Here is a 17,083-nt window from a genome sequence, read left to right as displayed (position 1 = left end):
TAGTATTCAGAAAGTATTCCTCTAAAACAATGGGCTGAAACTAAGATGAAATATATTAGGGATGCATGGAAAGCTCTGCGATATACTCAAAGCTCAAATGTAAGATTGTGAGGATGTAATTTAACAGTTCATCACATGAGGGAGGCCAACGGGATTCAATCGACTGAAAACTCAATTTGAGCTGCCAGGGCAATGTAGCCGTCCAGGAAGTCCACAGAATCAGAGGCAGCAGTCAGAACTCTATGATATTTGGTCCATACAGGTCACACCTTGCACCACACTGGTCAGACCCCATCTGAAATTTGACTTTTGTCCTAAGCACTCCGTTTTGGGAGTGACATTGACAAAGTAGAGCATTTTCAGAGGGAGCTGAGGCGTCTGTAAAGTGGGAATGTTTAGCTTGGAGAAGTGAAGTCTTAGGAGTGACAAGCACCTTGGAAAATCTCAAGGGTTGTCAGGTGCAAGACATTCTGTGTAGCTGCAGAAAGAACTACGACCAATGGGTAAAAGCTACAGGGAGACAGATTTCAGCTCTGTGTGAGGAAGAACTTTCTAGCCATTAGAGCTGTCCAAAGCTATGACAAGCTGACTCACAAAGTAGAGTTCCTCATCATGGGAACTGTTCACTCAGAGGCCATGAGACCATCTGTCACAAATGTTGGCAAGGGAAGCTCTGCCTTGGATGGAAGCTCGGCCCAGATAACCTTGATTTTATGAGTATACCTGAAATGAAAGGCTTCAGAGAAGAGGCGGCGCTTGAGCGGGGCCTTGCACTAACCTGGTGTTTTTCTTCCTGACCTGCCCACTCCAGTACAGGGAGGGGAAGAAACTGAAGCCCAAACCTAACTACAACAGCGTGGATCTTTCTGAAGTGGAGTGGGAGGACCAGGCCGAAATCGTGAGTGGGGAAAGAAGAGCTTGTTTGGCTCGACAGCCACTGCATGGGTCAGTTGCGTGGCTGTGAGGTCCCAGGTCACTCTATTCCTCTCAAACAGGGCCTTTCCAAGCCCAGAAGCAATTCCCATAATGGGCAGTTCTTTCAACAATTTTAAAAATATAACAATGTCTTCCTGAATCAGAGGATTACTGAGACTGAATGAGATCATGTCTATAAGCTACGGAGTCTGAGTTCTAGTGATGTTTTAGTCTGGCTTTTGGTGTCTATAGCTCATCCTAGAGAAAATTGTCTCAGTATGACGCTCTGTGCCCTCATGCATCAGTCCACTTTGGAGCATTATCTTGGTGAATGTCCAGAGTTATAAGCTAAAAGGAACCTAGATCAGGTGTATGTTCCCTCCTGGTGTTCTGCTCAGAGGAAAAAGGGAAGAACCAAAAGTGTCCCTAGGTATCACCTCCAATCTGGTCAGTAAAGCCCACTGCCGTCCTGCCTCCAGTACAAGCCAAGGAGCTAACAGCACTGTCTTTCCTCTCAAAGCTGAGAACAGCCATGATCAACGGGGAAACAGGCTCTCTCTCCATGGATGTGAAGGTTCCACTGGACAAAGGGGTAAGGTGCTTGAGAGAAAGAGCCAGGGTCTGGTCCCAGGAGGCAGCATCACAGTTAATCAAGCTTTAGGGTGGTGACAAGGGACTTGGACTTATCCAAATTAGAGCTTAAGACTTGAGTGCTTGCTGTCACCCAGAGGGCTTGATTGGAGAGCATATCCAAGTGCACATCAGCCCCAGAGAAACATCTGGCCTAGGAGCTACCACTCACATCAATGCTTGCTCTTTGGAGACTCTTGAGTGAGGCAGCAGGTTAGCCCATGTCATTTACAACTCTTCTTTCGTCCTTATGCTGCCTGCTATTTGGCCCTTTTGTTGTTTATGATGGAAAGGAGAAAAGTGAGAGTTGATTTTGCAAATTGTTAGCACCTCTTGTAAAACATGTTCTATGGGAAGAAGGTGAAAATAATTGCTATTCCTTGTAGCTGATTTTCATCCACTGTAACCACAGATAATCAAGAATCGATACCCTCACTGATACCATTGCTGTCTTCACAGACATGCACATCATTTATAAAAGATCATTTCATCTTCTCATTTAAAAGGTTCCAATGCATTTGCACTGAATTTGCATTGTCCCTTGACGTATTTACAAATGTCACCTCCTCCCCTAACAGCCACCCCACCTCCTCCTCCTGTTGCCCATCTGCCTCAGCTAAAAGAACACCAGCATCTGTCTGTGACAATTGGACCCAAGTTCTTCCACAACACAGACCTCTGTGGAAGCCAGACAAGAAAGCATGGGGAAGGAAAAGCAATTCATTGCATTCCTTTTAGATGTACGGGCTGATTTTCACTGGGCCCAGTACCTGGGACCAATATTTCTATGGCATCTGCCTGCTTTTTGTAAGCTCTGAGCTGAGAAGGGCCTCCTTCAGGCAGACTGGGCAGTATCAGTGATGTCAGACCACCAGTTGCAGCAGCTCCTTCTGAGAGCCTGAGCATTTAAGGCAGGACTGGTTTTCATGCTATAAGGAAAAATTTAAGCTGCACATGGCATACGGCATCTTGAAGACATTTGAGCGTGGCTGTACTACATCCGAGACAAGTGGATGCTGTGGATGTGGTTTGTCTTCCATCCTTTCCTCCCAGTGCCCAGTGTTTTCCCGCTGCCTTCACACTTCCCAAAGCTACCAAGGGAGAGTCCTCACCAGATCCACGCAGTCCGAACTTCTCCTGAAACCTCTGTCCATCCCCTCAAAATTTGTTCATTGCTGCTAATAAACCATCCAGGTTAAATTTGCAATTTAGCAAAGACTTCCTGACACATGGGTGCTTTAACATAAAGAAGTAGGGTGATGATAATCATGATCATGACCACGATGGACATGTTATAGCTCATAGGCGTTCATGCCTTACACCTACTACTAGTAATAATAATAATAATAACAATAATAATGGCAGCTAACATTTATTAGAAACTAGACTAAGCACTTTATAAGTATTCGCTCACTTAACACTCACAACCCTATGAAGCAGATACTATCCTATCCCCATTTTACAGATGAGGAAATTCAGAGGCTAAAAATTTGCCCTGATGATGAAATGCAAAGCCCACATGTATCTGATTCTAGACCACACACTTTTAGCCACCACTGTACAAGGCCTTTCTGTAGGATTGGCCCTGAATTCTCAACTCACTCACTAGCCTTCGAGATTTCCCAGGAGTCTCTTTAGAATAGCACTTCTATTCCCTCTTTAAATTCATTGTCTCCTCCTCTCCCTCTACCCCATTATGTCACAACTCGGCCCTCTTTAATCATTCATCTCTTTACACTCATGCCCAGAAGCTGCCGTGCCTACACTGTGTGCAGGACGTTGTGCTGGGATAAAGGCCGTACAGCAGTGTCCAGCCTCTCGCTGCTCTGATCCATTGTGATGCTGCTCCCTCGATGTTGCTGCATTTTGTTCACTACCAACTGCTCCGTCTCCCCTACATGTCTTCCCTTGTTAACAGTCACATTTGGTGCCATGGTTTTCTTGCCACCAATCTATGCCAGTGGTGCGGCTCACCTGACAAGCTTGTTCCTCACTAGAAACACTCTTCAGGTCTAGGCCAAGGGAGGCTTTCTTAAAGCATTGTGGGAATAAAAAAAGCATTCAAACCATCCTCCTGGCAGGCAATAACCTGTTTAGTCATTTGCTCCAGGGGATTTTACATGCATCCTTATTTCCCACGGATCAATTCAGACCCTTCTCCATCTCCCCTAAACTCCATACAGGCAACAGTGGTGGCATTACCAAGGACAGTAGGAGCAACCCCAGCATGACTTAGAGCAGGACTCACAAGCTCCTAAACTTTTGGGGCCAGATAGGCCATGTTCAGAAACGTGAGTGAGAGAAGCAGACAAGCCTCGGTATTGGGGTGCTGGGGACCCTGGTGGCCTGGAGAGTGCATGTGCCATCTAAGGGATCCAGTTAGGAATCCTTATGTTTAAATGTGTGCAACTAATTCCAAAAATGCTAACAACACAGTCTGGGCTGACAACTAGGATATCAAACTTGTAAGGAGTCCAGCTTTGGCCTGCAGGCCTCCTATTTGCCACCTTGATATCCGGCTGTTTGCCTCAAAATGTGGACGAGTAACAGGCATCATAATTTCTAACCCATCATACTCAGGTTTCTCTTCAAATCATATAAATCTTTCGCCTTTTGCTAACTGATCAGTAGCATCCTGGTCAGATATCCTGGGACATGTTTAAAAGAGCAAACCAGAAAATCAAAGTATCTTGGAGCATCTTATCCAGGACCCTTTTTATCATTTTCATGTTGTTTTATAGTTTAGAACAAATAATTAGCCATGAAGGAGGGAGAGAGGCAGACGTAGTGTTCTTCACTAGCCTTTGGGGCCTTCCAAGTTGACCCTGCTGACTTGGGTGCATGGTGTGTACACACACACACACAAACACACACACCAGCAGCTGGCACAGGCAGTTAGAGCAGCTTCCCGCCATGTTCCTCCAGTGCCTTCTAATCCCTATGCATCAGATTCAGGGAGACAACAGCAGAGTGCTCTGTGGCACTCTCTCATCCTCTCTCTCTCTCTCTCTCTCACACACACACAAACACACCTTTTTTTTTTCTGGCAAAGGGAGACTATCTGTTAAAGGAGGAGATTTTCCTGACATCTCTTTACTCTTATCTTTCAAACCTTTCCACCTCTCTTTCTGCTAACAGGGTTCAGGAACACTTTCTCTTTCTCTCCTTCTTTCTTCCTTTTGCTTCAGCCTTAAAAGACAGTCTCAAAGTTCTGATTCCAGTTATGAGGGAGTAGCTTGCATTATTAGACTAACACTCCAGTAGATAACAATTATAAACCTCAATAAAATGTAAAAACAAACATTTAAAGGCACGTGAAAGTGACCAAAAGAGGCAGAAACAAGGGTTAAAGGGGCTTCCACCCTTGAATCAAGAGAACTACACTGGGTGAGATACACATTTATGTGGGTTTTTTCCTGAAGGGCATGCCCCAGTCCGTTTGTAATGGAACAGCTAGAATTCAAGCAGAAGGCTATAATTACCATCTTGAAGTGTCAGAGAACAGAATCTGGGCTCCTTGAGTGCCTAAAAATGAGGGGAGATACTCTAGAAATGGATCCACAGGTGTTCAGGCCCTAACATATGTCTACAGACTCCTCTCAAATTCTAGGCTGACCTCTAAACTGCAAATACACAGGGGAGACTCTAAACACCAGTGGAAAGCAACAACTTTCAGCTACTGCCTGTGGTAGTGGGGACAATTTAGAATCTGAGTCACACCGAGGTGGAGAGGCTTGGTAAACACCTCAGGATTTCCTTTGAAAGCACAGAAGAGCTATACTTTAGGAGTAAAGACTATGTCTCAAGACCAGGGATTCAGCCTAAACTTAAAGACAAAGTTGAAACAGACACACCCCAACAGAAATGTAAATCCAAGCCTCCACAAACTCAAGGTTATCAGCCAATCATTTATCTGCTGATTAAAATAAAAATCATCACTCTTCAGAGGAAGACAAAGTATCTACAACCTATTCTTCACAATAGCCAGTACAATAAAAATTATAGGACACATGAAGAAACAGGAAAATGTGACACATAGTTAAGAGAAAAATCAGCCTTAGAAACTGACCCAGAGATGACCCAGCTGTTGGAATTAGAAGAAGGACTTTAAAGCACGTATGAGAAATATGAACAAGGAATTAAAGGAAAAGATAGTCATAATGAGTGAATACATGGAGAATCTCGGCAGAGAAATGGTTAGGGTTTGGTCAAACAAGCAGAGCCACTACAAGTGATACGAACATAGGGGCTGGACCTTATGAAATGGTGGGAGCTGGTGAAGAAGTCTATGGAAGGCTGGTGTCTCTGCATCTAGTGGTACGCTTGAAGTCATCCCAGGTCAGCGGGGCCAGCAGCTGAGGAGGGAAGCTGGATGAGATGTGGGGAAAAGCAAGAACCAACTAGAACCCATGAGAAAAAACAGGAACCCATGAGGACAAACTAAAAACTACATCTGTCTAAACTAAAAACCACCCACAATGATGTAGGTGACTACAGAAGGAGCAAGTGCCCTTCGCATGGAACTGCACGCTCACCAGTCTCAGATCCCAGAGAAACTGAAGGAAGAGATCCAGTGGCAGCTGAGGAAGCTTTGAATCTGGCTGCTGCCCCATGCCAAGAAGGTAAGCCGACAGATCAGAGCAAGCCGCAAGTGCCGATACACTGTACTCACCTTCAGTGTGTAAAATGGCTGCTGCTTCACTTCTGCCTCATACTCTCCTGCAAACTCCTCTTTTGGCCAACCCTGACGTGGAGCCACTCAGGGAAGTGAGTCTGAAAATATAGCTCCAGCTTAATGAATTTGACACAATGTAAAACCACCATGAGAACCTAGTGGGAATTCTAAAACTAAAGAGTAAAACATCTGAAATGCAATTTTTACTGGGTAGGCTTAACAGCAGATTGGAGGAAAAAAGGGACAGTGAATTTGAGGATAGATAAATAGAAATTATCCAATCTGAAGAACAGAAAGAAAACTTATCCCTCAGTTGCCTGGGGTCTAACATATGCCTTGGAGTTCCGGAGGAAGGAGAAGGAATGGAGCAGAAAAACAGTATTTGAAAAAATAATGCTGACTATGGTGAAGACCATCAGCAACAGATGTAAGACTCTCAGCAAACCCCAAGCAAGATAAAAAGAAACCACTCCTCAGCACACCATAGTACACCTGCTGAAACTCTTAGATAAGGGAAAATCTTAAAAGAAGCTGGAGGAATACAATAATAGAAGGATGGCTGACTTCTCATCAAAAACAATAAAATAATATTTTTTAAATGCCAAAAGAAGAAAAACCCGTAACCCAAATTTCTATGTGTAGAGAAAATATTCTTCCAAAAAGAGGTGAATTAAAAACATTTTCCAGTAAAATAGAACAGAGTTCATCACCACCAGACCTGCACTACAAAAATGCTGAAGTTCTTCAAGCGGAAGAAAAATGACACAGATGGCTACTCAGATCTGAGTTTCCATACAGGAGGAAAAGAACAGCACTAGAAATGGTAAATACATGGGTTAATATAAGCACTTTACTTATTCTTTTAACTTCTCAAAAAGACAACTGACTTTTAAAGCAAAAATTTTGACAATGTATTGTAGAATTTATAACGTAGGCAAGAGGAAGATGTTTGGCAACAATAGCACATAGTAGATTTATCCCAAGAACGAAAGGCTAGTTTGACCTTCAAAAAAGTCAGTCAATCAATGCAATTCATTACAGTAACAGAATAAAGGAGAAATACCATATGATCATGTCAATAGATGCTGAAAGAGCATTTGACAAAATTTAACTGGGAACAGAAGGAAACTTCCTCCATCTGATAAAGGCGTCTATGAAAAAACTAACTTTTAATGGTAAAATATTGAACACTTTCTCCCTAAGAGTGTGAACAAGGGAAGAAAGTCTGCTTTCACCACATCTGTTCAGCATTTCACTGAAACTTGCAAGGAGCTACCCTTGCAATAAGGCAAGGAAATAATATAAAAGGCATGAATATTGGACAGAAAGAAGTAAAATTGTCTTCATTCACAGACAAGATGATTGTTTACATAGAGAATCCCAAGAATCTGCAAAACTATTAGAATTAATAAATAAATTTAGCAAGTTCACAGAACACAAAGTCAATATTACAAAAATCAATTGTATTTTTATGTATAGCAGCAAACAATTGGAAAACGAAATTATTTTTAAGTTCCAATTTCCATAGCATCAAAACAACATAAAATGCTTAGGAATAAATTGAACAAAGACATGTATGATCTCTACACTGAAAACTACATAACACTGCAGAAAGAAAAAATTAAACGAATAGAAAGATGTAACCATGTTTATGGTTTGTAAGGCCAATATTGCATAGACGTCCATTCTCCCCAAATTGATGCATAGATCCAACATAATCCCAATCAAAATTTGAACAGACTTCTTCTAGATATAGGAGAAGGTAAATAGAAGAAGGTGATTCTAAAATTTATATGAAAATGCAAATGACCTGAAATGGCCAAAACCACCTTGAAAAAGAAGAACAAATTTGGATGATTCACACTGCTTGATTTCAGAACTGTAAAGCTCCAGTAACCTAGCAGAGTGGTATTGACATAAGAATAGACAAAGGGATAGAGAATCCAGAAATAAATTCACATATTGTCAACTGATTTTCAATAAAGACACCTTGGCAAATAATGGAGAAAGGAAAATCTTTTTAAGAAATAGTGCTGAGACAACTGAATAAATGTATGAAAAAAAATAAACACTGATCCATATCTCACACCATACAGAAAAATTAATTTGAGTTGGATCATAGCCCTCAATGTAAAAGCTGAAACTATAAGGCTTCTACAAGAAAACATAAGAGAAAATCTTTACAACCTGAGGTTATGCAAAGATTTCTTAGACAAAACACCAAAAGCACTAAACATAAAATAAAATTTGATAAATTGGACTTCATCAAAAGCAAAAAGTTCTGCTCATCAAAAGGCACCATTAAGAAAATGGAAAAGCAGGGGCCGGTGCCAGGGCCCAGTGGTTAAAGGCTTGAGCAGACACTCACAAATGAAGATCTACACTTGAAAAGATGCTCAACACCCTTAGTCATCAGAGAAATGTAAACTAAAACTACAATGAGATTCCATTTCACACCCTCACAATGGCTAAAACTTAAAAGACTGATAACACCGAATTCTAACAAAGATGTAGAGAAATTGGAACTTGTACATTGCCAGTGGATGTATAATAAAACAACTTTGGAAAATTGTCTGGCAGTTTTTAATAAAGGCAAACATAGCATACGACAACAATTCCATTCCTAGGTATTTATTAAGAGAATGAAAACATATGTCCACAAGAAGACCTTCAAGAATGTTTAGCACCAGCCCCAGTGACCTAGTGGTTAAGTGTGGCACACTTCCCATCGGCGGCCTGGGTTCGGTTCCCAGGCAGAGACATATACCACTCGTCAGCAGCCATGTTGTGGTGGCGGCTCACATACAAAATAGAGGAAGATTGGCAACAGGCTCAGAGCGAATCTTCCCCAGCAAAAAAGAATGTTTATAGCAACTTTATTCACTGTAGCCTGAACCTGGAAACACCCTAGATGCCCATCAACAGGTGAATGTAAAAGAAAACTAGTGCATCTTCACATTGGAGTACTACTTGGCAGTAGAAAGAAACACACTCCTGCACCCTCAATAGCATAGACGGATCTTAAAGACATTATGTTGAGCAAAAGACGCCAGACCCAAAAGATGCCAGCAAAAGACAGGCAAAACTAATCTATGGCGATAGAGTTCAGAACAGAGTCCGCCCATCCAGGGGCGGGGTGGGGATGACTGGAAGGAGGCAAAGAGATTTTAGAGTATGCAAACATTCCACATCTTGGTTGGGGAGGTAATTACATGGCTGTATATATTTATTAAAACTAATGGAATGATACACTCAAGATCTGTGCATTTCACCTTTTTCTTCAATAAAGAAAAAGAAAAGAAGGAAACATTTAAAAGATAAGCTCCAGTTCCTACACCCAAATTAGCCCCACCTAGGAGCACAGGCTCCCAAGGCTGTCACTGCCCCTGTTGGCTCTGACCACCCTGTGACTCCTGTGAGGAGGAGACCGGAGAGAGGACCTGACCACCACAGGGGTGGCAGGAGGCACTGCGTGGGGTGGGGCCAGTGCTAGAGAACTGTTCACTTGGGTTTGGTCCAAACGCGATTTCCTATAGAAACAAACCTTTTTTCGCTACTCCTGTCCCCCTACGTCCCTTCCAACATCTTACTCCAATTTCCAAAAGGGAAGAAGAAAAGCCTGAAAGAAGCAGAGGGAGTATGAACAGCCCCTGCGTCAGTTACATGTGGCTTTCCCAGTGACACACACCTGTGTCTGCTGACAGGACAACCCATACAAAATCAGAGCCCAGAGCAAATGCTGCTCTCCCCTGTACCCACCCCATCTGTAAACACCCTGCTCACAGCCTCACAGCAACCTGGTGCAGGAGATGCTCTTGTTAATCCTGATTTACAAATGAGAACACTGATGCCTAGAAAAATGAAGTAACCTCCCCAAGAGCGCACAGCTGGAAAGTGGCCAAGCCGGCTTAATTCCAGACCTGTCTGATAACCAGCCTTAGCGACTGTGTGGCCCACCTGATGCTCTAACTTATACAGATTCAACTGAAACCTAGAAGATGGCAGCTCTGAAAGGAAAAACAAGTTGTGAAAGAGTGATGTGGCCCTGGGAGGGGTTTAGTGGAGGGCACAGTGCCCCCAACTCTCCCTCCCCTCTGTATTCAAGAGAGGGGAAGGTTGTAGGTGGGTCGTACACACATGAGCTCCAGCAGCTTTCAGCACCAACTGGCAGCCTCCTCTCTGGTCCTGTCCAAGCCCCAGAGTCACTGTCCACACCAGCACTGTCCCATACAGTAGCCACTAGCCACAACGGCGATCTAAATTTAAATTTCTATCCACTGAAATTTGGAAATTCAGTTCCTCAGCTGCACATTTCAAGTGCTCCATGACCGCACGTGGCTAGCGGCCACTGTATGGACAGCATAGGCCCAGACCTTGGTCCTTCAGTCCAGGCAGCCCCCTGGGCTGCAGTTTGCTGGGCTTGGCAATGATTCTGCCGGTGGGCGTCAAAAGATGAGGCATGTCAGGGACAGTCGGGAAGCAGCACAGAGGTGACAAAACCCCGAGGACGGCAGGCAAGGAGGTCGGTGGCATGGACAGCGCTCGCCTCTCCAGCAAGCACCTTTTTCTTTTCTGCTCTTTCAGAAGAGAGTTCTTTTCCTGACCAATGACTACTTCTTCACAGACATCAGTGACACTCCTTTCAGGTGAGGGACCCATGTTTTACCTGCAGGGTGGAGGGAAGGGTGGAACACCGATACCAACAGCTCAGGGTAGAACTTTCAGGTTTGGGGGATGAATTTATTCATATTTAGTTGGCAATTTTGTGGTAACAGAAAAAGACCCAGGTCCGCATTCAGGAAACTTGCTGTCTAGACCTGCTTTGCCAGTGTAGCCTAGTGTGCAGGTTCTGGAGCCAGACTGCCTGGGCTTGAATCCCAACTCCATCTCTTACAGGCTGTATGACCTTAGTCAAGTTACTTAACCTCTCTGGGCCTTAGAGTCCTCCTCTGTAAAATGGAGATAAGAATAGTAGCTGCTTCTTGGCAGTATTGTGAGGATTAAATGACATAATCTACTTAAAGATCTTAAAGCAATGCAATTTTAAGCAATTGTAAGATGAAAGATCAAACTTGAAGATCTCTTAAGCTCCCTCCAACTGTATAAATATTCAACTCTAGGTGTTATGCAGATTAGGAAACAAATAGCTCTTATCTCTGAATTACCCCATTTCTCAATAAAGTCGGTTGCCAGCCCTGACTGCTCATTAGAATACCCGAGGAATTTCGTAAAATGGCCAATACCCAAGCCCCATCCAAACCAATTTACTCAGAATTACTAGTATCTTTTTTTTTTTTTTCTGAGGAACATCAGCCCTGAGCTAACATCCATGCTGATCCTCCTCTTTTTTTTGCTGAGGAAGACTGGCTCTGAGCTAACATCTATTGCCAATCCTCCTCGTTTTTTTTCCCCCAAAGCCCCAGTAGATAGTTGTATGTCATAGTTGCACATCCTTCTAGTTGCTGTATGTGGGAGGCGGCCTCAGCATAGCTGGAGAAGCGGTGCGTTGGTGCGCCCCAGGAATCCGAACCCCGGGCCGCCAGCAGCGAACGAGCACTTAACCGCTAAGCCACGGGGAGGCCCATTACTAGTATCTTTTAAAGCTCCCAGGTGATTCAGACATTCAGCGAAGGTTCAAAAGCGATGTTCTACGAAAGAGAAAGGAAGGGCGGTGGGGTCCACCCGGCGAGAAAGGGCGCTTCTATTTCTAGGACCCTGTGAGACATCGAGACCTATCTGCATTTCGGGGGGCGTGAGAGGCTCAGGATGTATCTTGATTACAACCGGAGCTGAGGAGGCTCTTGGCCTATAGAATTTCCAGAGTCCTCCTCAGGAACAAAGGCTGATGAACAAATAGAGTGCCGCCTCCGTTCTGGAGGGGACCACCTGTGAGGCCAGGGGCATAAAGCGGGCTGGTGTGCCTGGCACTGCTGGGGGCGCTGAAGGGTCGCGAGCGCAGAGTGGAGGGAGGACGAGGCAGGGGGCGGGCTGGCGCCGCTGTTGACGAGCACGTGCGCTCTCTGCTCTCCCCGCAGTTTGGGAGTGGTGCTCTCCCAGGGCCACGGAGAGCACATCCTCCTGGGGAACACATCTGTGGAAGAAGGTGGGTCGGCGCCGAGTCCTGATGGACGGTTCAGAGGGAAAAACCGCTTCTCCCGGGACACTGCGCAAGGCCGACCGGGGCGGAGCGGTTTGGCAGCCTCCCAGGTCCCGGGCTTGAGAGCAGACTCCCGGAGCAGGGCCGCCCGGCGAGGAGCCGTCGGTGTGTGCCGGACACCCGGAGCATGCAGGACCTGCCAGTCAGTCGTCAAAAACGCAAAGCCTGCACCTTGACAGGCGTGCGTTGTCAGGGTCTGGGAGGCTCTGCTGGACCAGAGGGGGCGGGCCGCAAGGGGATGTGTGCTCTGAACGAAGCTGATTCTACCTGTCAGAAGACTATACAGCAGGCAAGAGACAGGAGGCCGGGAAGGGTGAGGGAGCAAATCTGCCCCAGTCCACTAGGGCTGCCGTAACAAAGTATCACAAACCAGGTGGCTTAAACTCGGGAATTTATTCTCTCAGAGTTTTGGAGGCCATTCTCCCTCCAGCGCCTCTAGGGCAGGATCCTTCCTTGCTGCTTCCAGTTCCCTGTGGCCCCAGGCATCCTTGGCTTGTAGCTGCAGCTCTCAGTCTGCCCCCTATCACAGGGCTTCTCCCCTGTGTGTCTCTGTTTTCCCTTCCTACAAGGACACCAGGCATATCGGATTAGGGCCCACCCTAATGACCTCATCTCAACTTCGTTACATCTGCCTAGACCCTATTTCCAAATAAGGGCACATTCGCAGGTACTGTGACACTAAGACTTCAACATATCTTTGGGGGAAACTTCTGGGAAGTGAACCTGAGGGGGTGGTGGGAAATGGCGGGGGAGGGTGGGAGACCTGCAACTGCCTGAGCTCCTTGAGAGAACAAAACCTGCATCCAGGGCTCAGGGGTAGCTCAGGAAGTCCTCGGAAGATGTGGTCACCATTCTATTTAACTCACACTTTCTGTCCATTCTTCCTTTACCATCCCTTGGATGCATTTCATCTCCCCATCACTCTGCCACCACCCTAGTCATTGTCACCTCTCTCCTGGGTACCCACAGCGGCCTCCAGCTGGTTTTCCTGCCTCTTCCTTTCTCTGAACTTCTGCCAGAGGGATCTTTCTAGAAATGCCAAATCAGATTGTGTCACCGCTAAAGGACCTTTAACACCTTCTGCATTTTTTTCGTCTCTCCATGCACTAAGCTCCAGGTCTTCCCATATGCTGTGCTCTCCTCTCCAGCCCCCACCCTCTCACCCCAGCTCACTTGGACCTACTCTTCAGGTGCCAGCGTAGGTGTCACTTTTCTGGGAACTGTCTCAGGCGGATCCTCTTTTCCCCACCCAGGCTGGGTTAGGTGCCCAGCTACGGGCTGCCACGTAACCCCTACATTTGCCCTTTCAAAGCCATGACATTGGAACACTCTCCTTCCCTGTCCTCCGCTGTCCCCAAAACAACCAAGCTGTCCCTACCACCACGCAGCAGCGGCCCCCGGGCCATAGCTGATGCTCTGCATCCCCTAGGCCTCCATGGTGCCTTCTTCCTTCCTACATTTTTCTTCCTCTACCCAGACATTCCCTGGTTACATTGCTGCAGGGGACAAAGGGTGTTGTCCCTCACCCACTTATGTGGGTGAGACCCGCCAGTGATCAAGGGGCCTGGAATCATGGACTTTACTGGGCTTCCTGGGCTTCCTGTGGGGAAAGGTACTTGTGTCTGTCAGTCCAGTACCCCTTTTAGTGACTCCACAGATGCCCCCTTGGCCTTTTCATCATCCTTTCCTTCAATTTAACAAACCTTAATTGAGCACTCATTTATTTTTGAGCACTGAGTAAGTGCTCAGTTGGGCATTTTTTCATTCAGTCAGTCAGTCAGCAAACATGTATGGACCACGTGGTCAGTGTGGGGGCTGTGCTGGGCATGATGCTACAGAGATTACACAAAACAGACATGGCCCATCTCTGGGCTCGTCTTTTGACTGGCCATCTAGCTCAGTTTGGTACAATGAAGCCGAAATCACTGGTTTCCAAGTATTAGCTCCTTTGAGGGAGATCCTAATGGGTGGGATTTGGACATGAGGCAAGGGGAAGAAAAGGCATTTCAGGAGCAACCTGGACAAAGGCAGGACCTGTGCAAACCCAGCACCGTGCTATTGGTTGGGTTTCTACTCAGAGCTGAGAACAAGAAAGAATAAAACGACCCCCTCCCCTGAAGAAGTTTCCCGGCACTTGGTTTTAAACAATTCAGGTGCACATCCTCACAACAGTGGTGTGCACCATACTGAGGGCGAACTCTGGTTTCAGGCCTGCACGACTTGCTTCACCCGGATCTGACCCTGGCGAGTGACTGGTGAGTGGGAGAGTCACTGCCCACGAGGAGTGGAGAATGGGGAGAGAAAGGCAGAATTTTGTGAGGTAACGTTGACTCTCCCGGGTCCAGGATCTACTGCGTCACGGACATTGACCCCGACCACCGGAAGCTCAGCCAGCTGGAGGCCATGGTCCGCTTCCTGACCGGGGAGGACCCAGACCTGGAGTGTGAGTGCTGCCCGCCCACTGAAGACTTTCCCTCTGGGGCCCCGCAGCTCGGGACTTTGCAGGGAGGGTGGGCTGGGGCGGGCTGCCCTGCAGCCCTGTCTCTGGAGCTCACCTTTGGCTTAGGGAGAACAGGCAAAGCCAGCCTCAGTATGGGGCCAAGCTGGGGACTGGGCATTCCTAGAACTATGGCAGCATGAGTGTAACCGCATGTCGGGGACTGGGAGCTCTTTACGCCTCTGTCACCCGAGCACTGTTAAGGTTCCAAAGAGAAGCTCACACAGTGTAAGGCCATCAGCCTGCCCATCAGAGGTGTCCCTACCACCACACAGCAGTGGCACCCTGGCCATAGCTGACGCTCTGCGTCCTGAAATCCTCATCCCTGCAAAGCAGGGCATTTGACCAGATGGCCTCTTACCACCTGTGGTCTGTGAGTGTTTTCTAACGCCTGGTTGTCAGGCCAACTTAAATTCCCCTATGCTAATGCAACTGGTGAAACCATAGGGCCACATCTTGAGCATGGTCCTTCTTCTTCCTCTTTGGAAGAAGGAGCAGGTCATCATCCTGTCACATAAGTGTCACCCCCCAAGAGAAGACTCTGCCTCCCTTGCTGGCCCAACGGGGCACTCATTTGTTCATTCATTCGTTCCATCAACAAGTCTGTGCTGAGCATGGACTCTGTGCCAGGCCTGGGGTAGTCACTGAGGCTACAGAGATGCCCAAACAGATGAGGCCCTCACTCTCACGGAGCTTGTAATCTGGTGGAGAAACCACGCAATAAAGAAGCAAACATATGTGTGTAGATATAGATTATAACAAATTGTGATAAGTGCCATGAATAGGGTGCTGTGTGGGAAAAAAAATAGGGCCTGCATTAAACAGATGGTCAGGGAAGCCCACCTCTGTCAGGAGGCGTCAGCTAAGCTGAAGATAAAAAAGAGCCACCCAAGTGGCTTCATGGGAATGGGATCTCCTTTGGGGGTGATGAAAATGTTGTGGAACTGGATAGAGGTGATGGCTGCACATCACTGTGAATGTACTAAATGCCACTGAATTGTGTACTTTAAATTGGTTGATTTTATGCTATGTGAATTTCACCTCAATAAAAATAAATAAATTTTTTAAAGAGAGAGAAGGAAAAGAAAGAGCCACTCATGCAAAGAGAAGGGAAAAGAGCATCCAGATCAAGGGAACAGTATGTGTGGAGGCTCTGAGGCAAGGTCAAATCCACAGAGCTGGCAAAAGGCCAGCGTGTTGTGAGGGCAACGATCAAGGAGCAGAGTGATGAGAGCTGAGGTGGAGGACGGCTGGACACAGATGAAGTCTAATGTTACCGAGGGGTTCTCCTGATGTCGCAGGACATTAGAGCTGGAAAGAGCCTTAGAAATCATTTAATTCTACTCACATGTTGTTTGAGGTTGAGGAAACGAAGGCTGAAAGAGGTCGAGTGACTTCCTCAAGCTCCCAGGATGGTTTTATGTGTTCCAGACATATGTTCATAAGGACATCTTGTTCCCAGAAGTTCAGGGTTCCTCAAAAGGGCAGATGAGCTGTGTTTATAATAATGGGGGAACTAAGTGGATTGGTCTCCTTTTATTTTGCCCCCAGGTGATGAAGAGTTGGTGCAGGAGGTATTGTTTGACGCAGTGGTGACGGCGCCCATGGAAGCCTACTGGACCGCGCTGGCTCTCAACACCTCTGAGTAGGTGCCAGCTGGGGCTGAGGGTTCTAGGAAGAGAAAGCAGTTCTGGCCCCTAGGATTCCCTTGGCTGAGTCAGGGTCCCTCCCACTACCTGGCCGGCAGCTCAGGAGACCACCCACGTGCTCTGGCCTAAGATGAATGGCGATGAGGGTGGGAAGATGTGGGGGGAGCGAGAACGACCTTTATGCAGCCCCAGTGAAACAGGGGCTTGGCAAATCTTCCATACACTGCACATGCTGCTGCCCTCTCTCCTCTCTGAAAAAGCACCAGTGCAGGTCCCCCAGCATAGGTCCCCCAACCCACCACAGCAGCTCCACCCCAAGAACCCCTCTCTCAAGGTTGGGCTCAAGCTGTGAGAGCCCATAGCCAAAATGCCCTGGAGAGAGCTGTTCAGGAGGATCAGGGCCTTGTTTCCAGCAGGAAAGGTCGAGACACCCCAAAGGACAAAGCTGACCTCAGTGATTCCCAGTGCCGTAGATTGCCTCCCTCCCTTTGCTGATCCTTACCTGGTGCTTTCGTGTTTAGTGGACAGGTGGAAAGAAGAGATGAATGGTATGTGAGTGT

At 46.6% G+C, this 17,083-nt stretch overlaps 1 protein-coding gene across 1 annotated transcript in view; it reads left to right on the top strand.

Moving 5' to 3' along the window:
- Positions 1-17,083, top strand: part of CACNA2D4 (calcium voltage-gated channel auxiliary subunit alpha2delta 4) — a 119,058-nt gene that overhangs the window by 39,693 nt on the left and 62,282 nt on the right. Inside the window, exons 19-25 of the mRNA XM_087441931.1 lie at positions 812-898; positions 1,436-1,507; positions 10,805-10,866; positions 12,256-12,323; positions 14,587-14,632; positions 14,723-14,820; positions 16,426-16,519. Coding sequence (XP_087298057.1) covers positions 812-898; positions 1,436-1,507; positions 10,805-10,866; positions 12,256-12,323; positions 14,587-14,632; positions 14,723-14,820; positions 16,426-16,519 — 527 coding nt within the window. The remainder of the gene's footprint in view (positions 1-811; positions 899-1,435; positions 1,508-10,804; positions 10,867-12,255; positions 12,324-14,586; positions 14,633-14,722; positions 14,821-16,425; positions 16,520-17,083) is intronic.

This window comes from Ceratotherium simum, chromosome 17 (genome assembly GCF_057802395.1).
Source record: "Ceratotherium simum simum isolate JZ-2026a chromosome 17, ASM5780239v1, whole genome shotgun sequence".
NCBI classification, from domain to species: Eukaryota; Metazoa; Chordata; class Mammalia; order Perissodactyla; family Rhinocerotidae; genus Ceratotherium; species Ceratotherium simum.
Note: the sequence above shows the minus strand (reverse complement) of the source record. Positions and strands in the feature narration are given on the sequence as shown.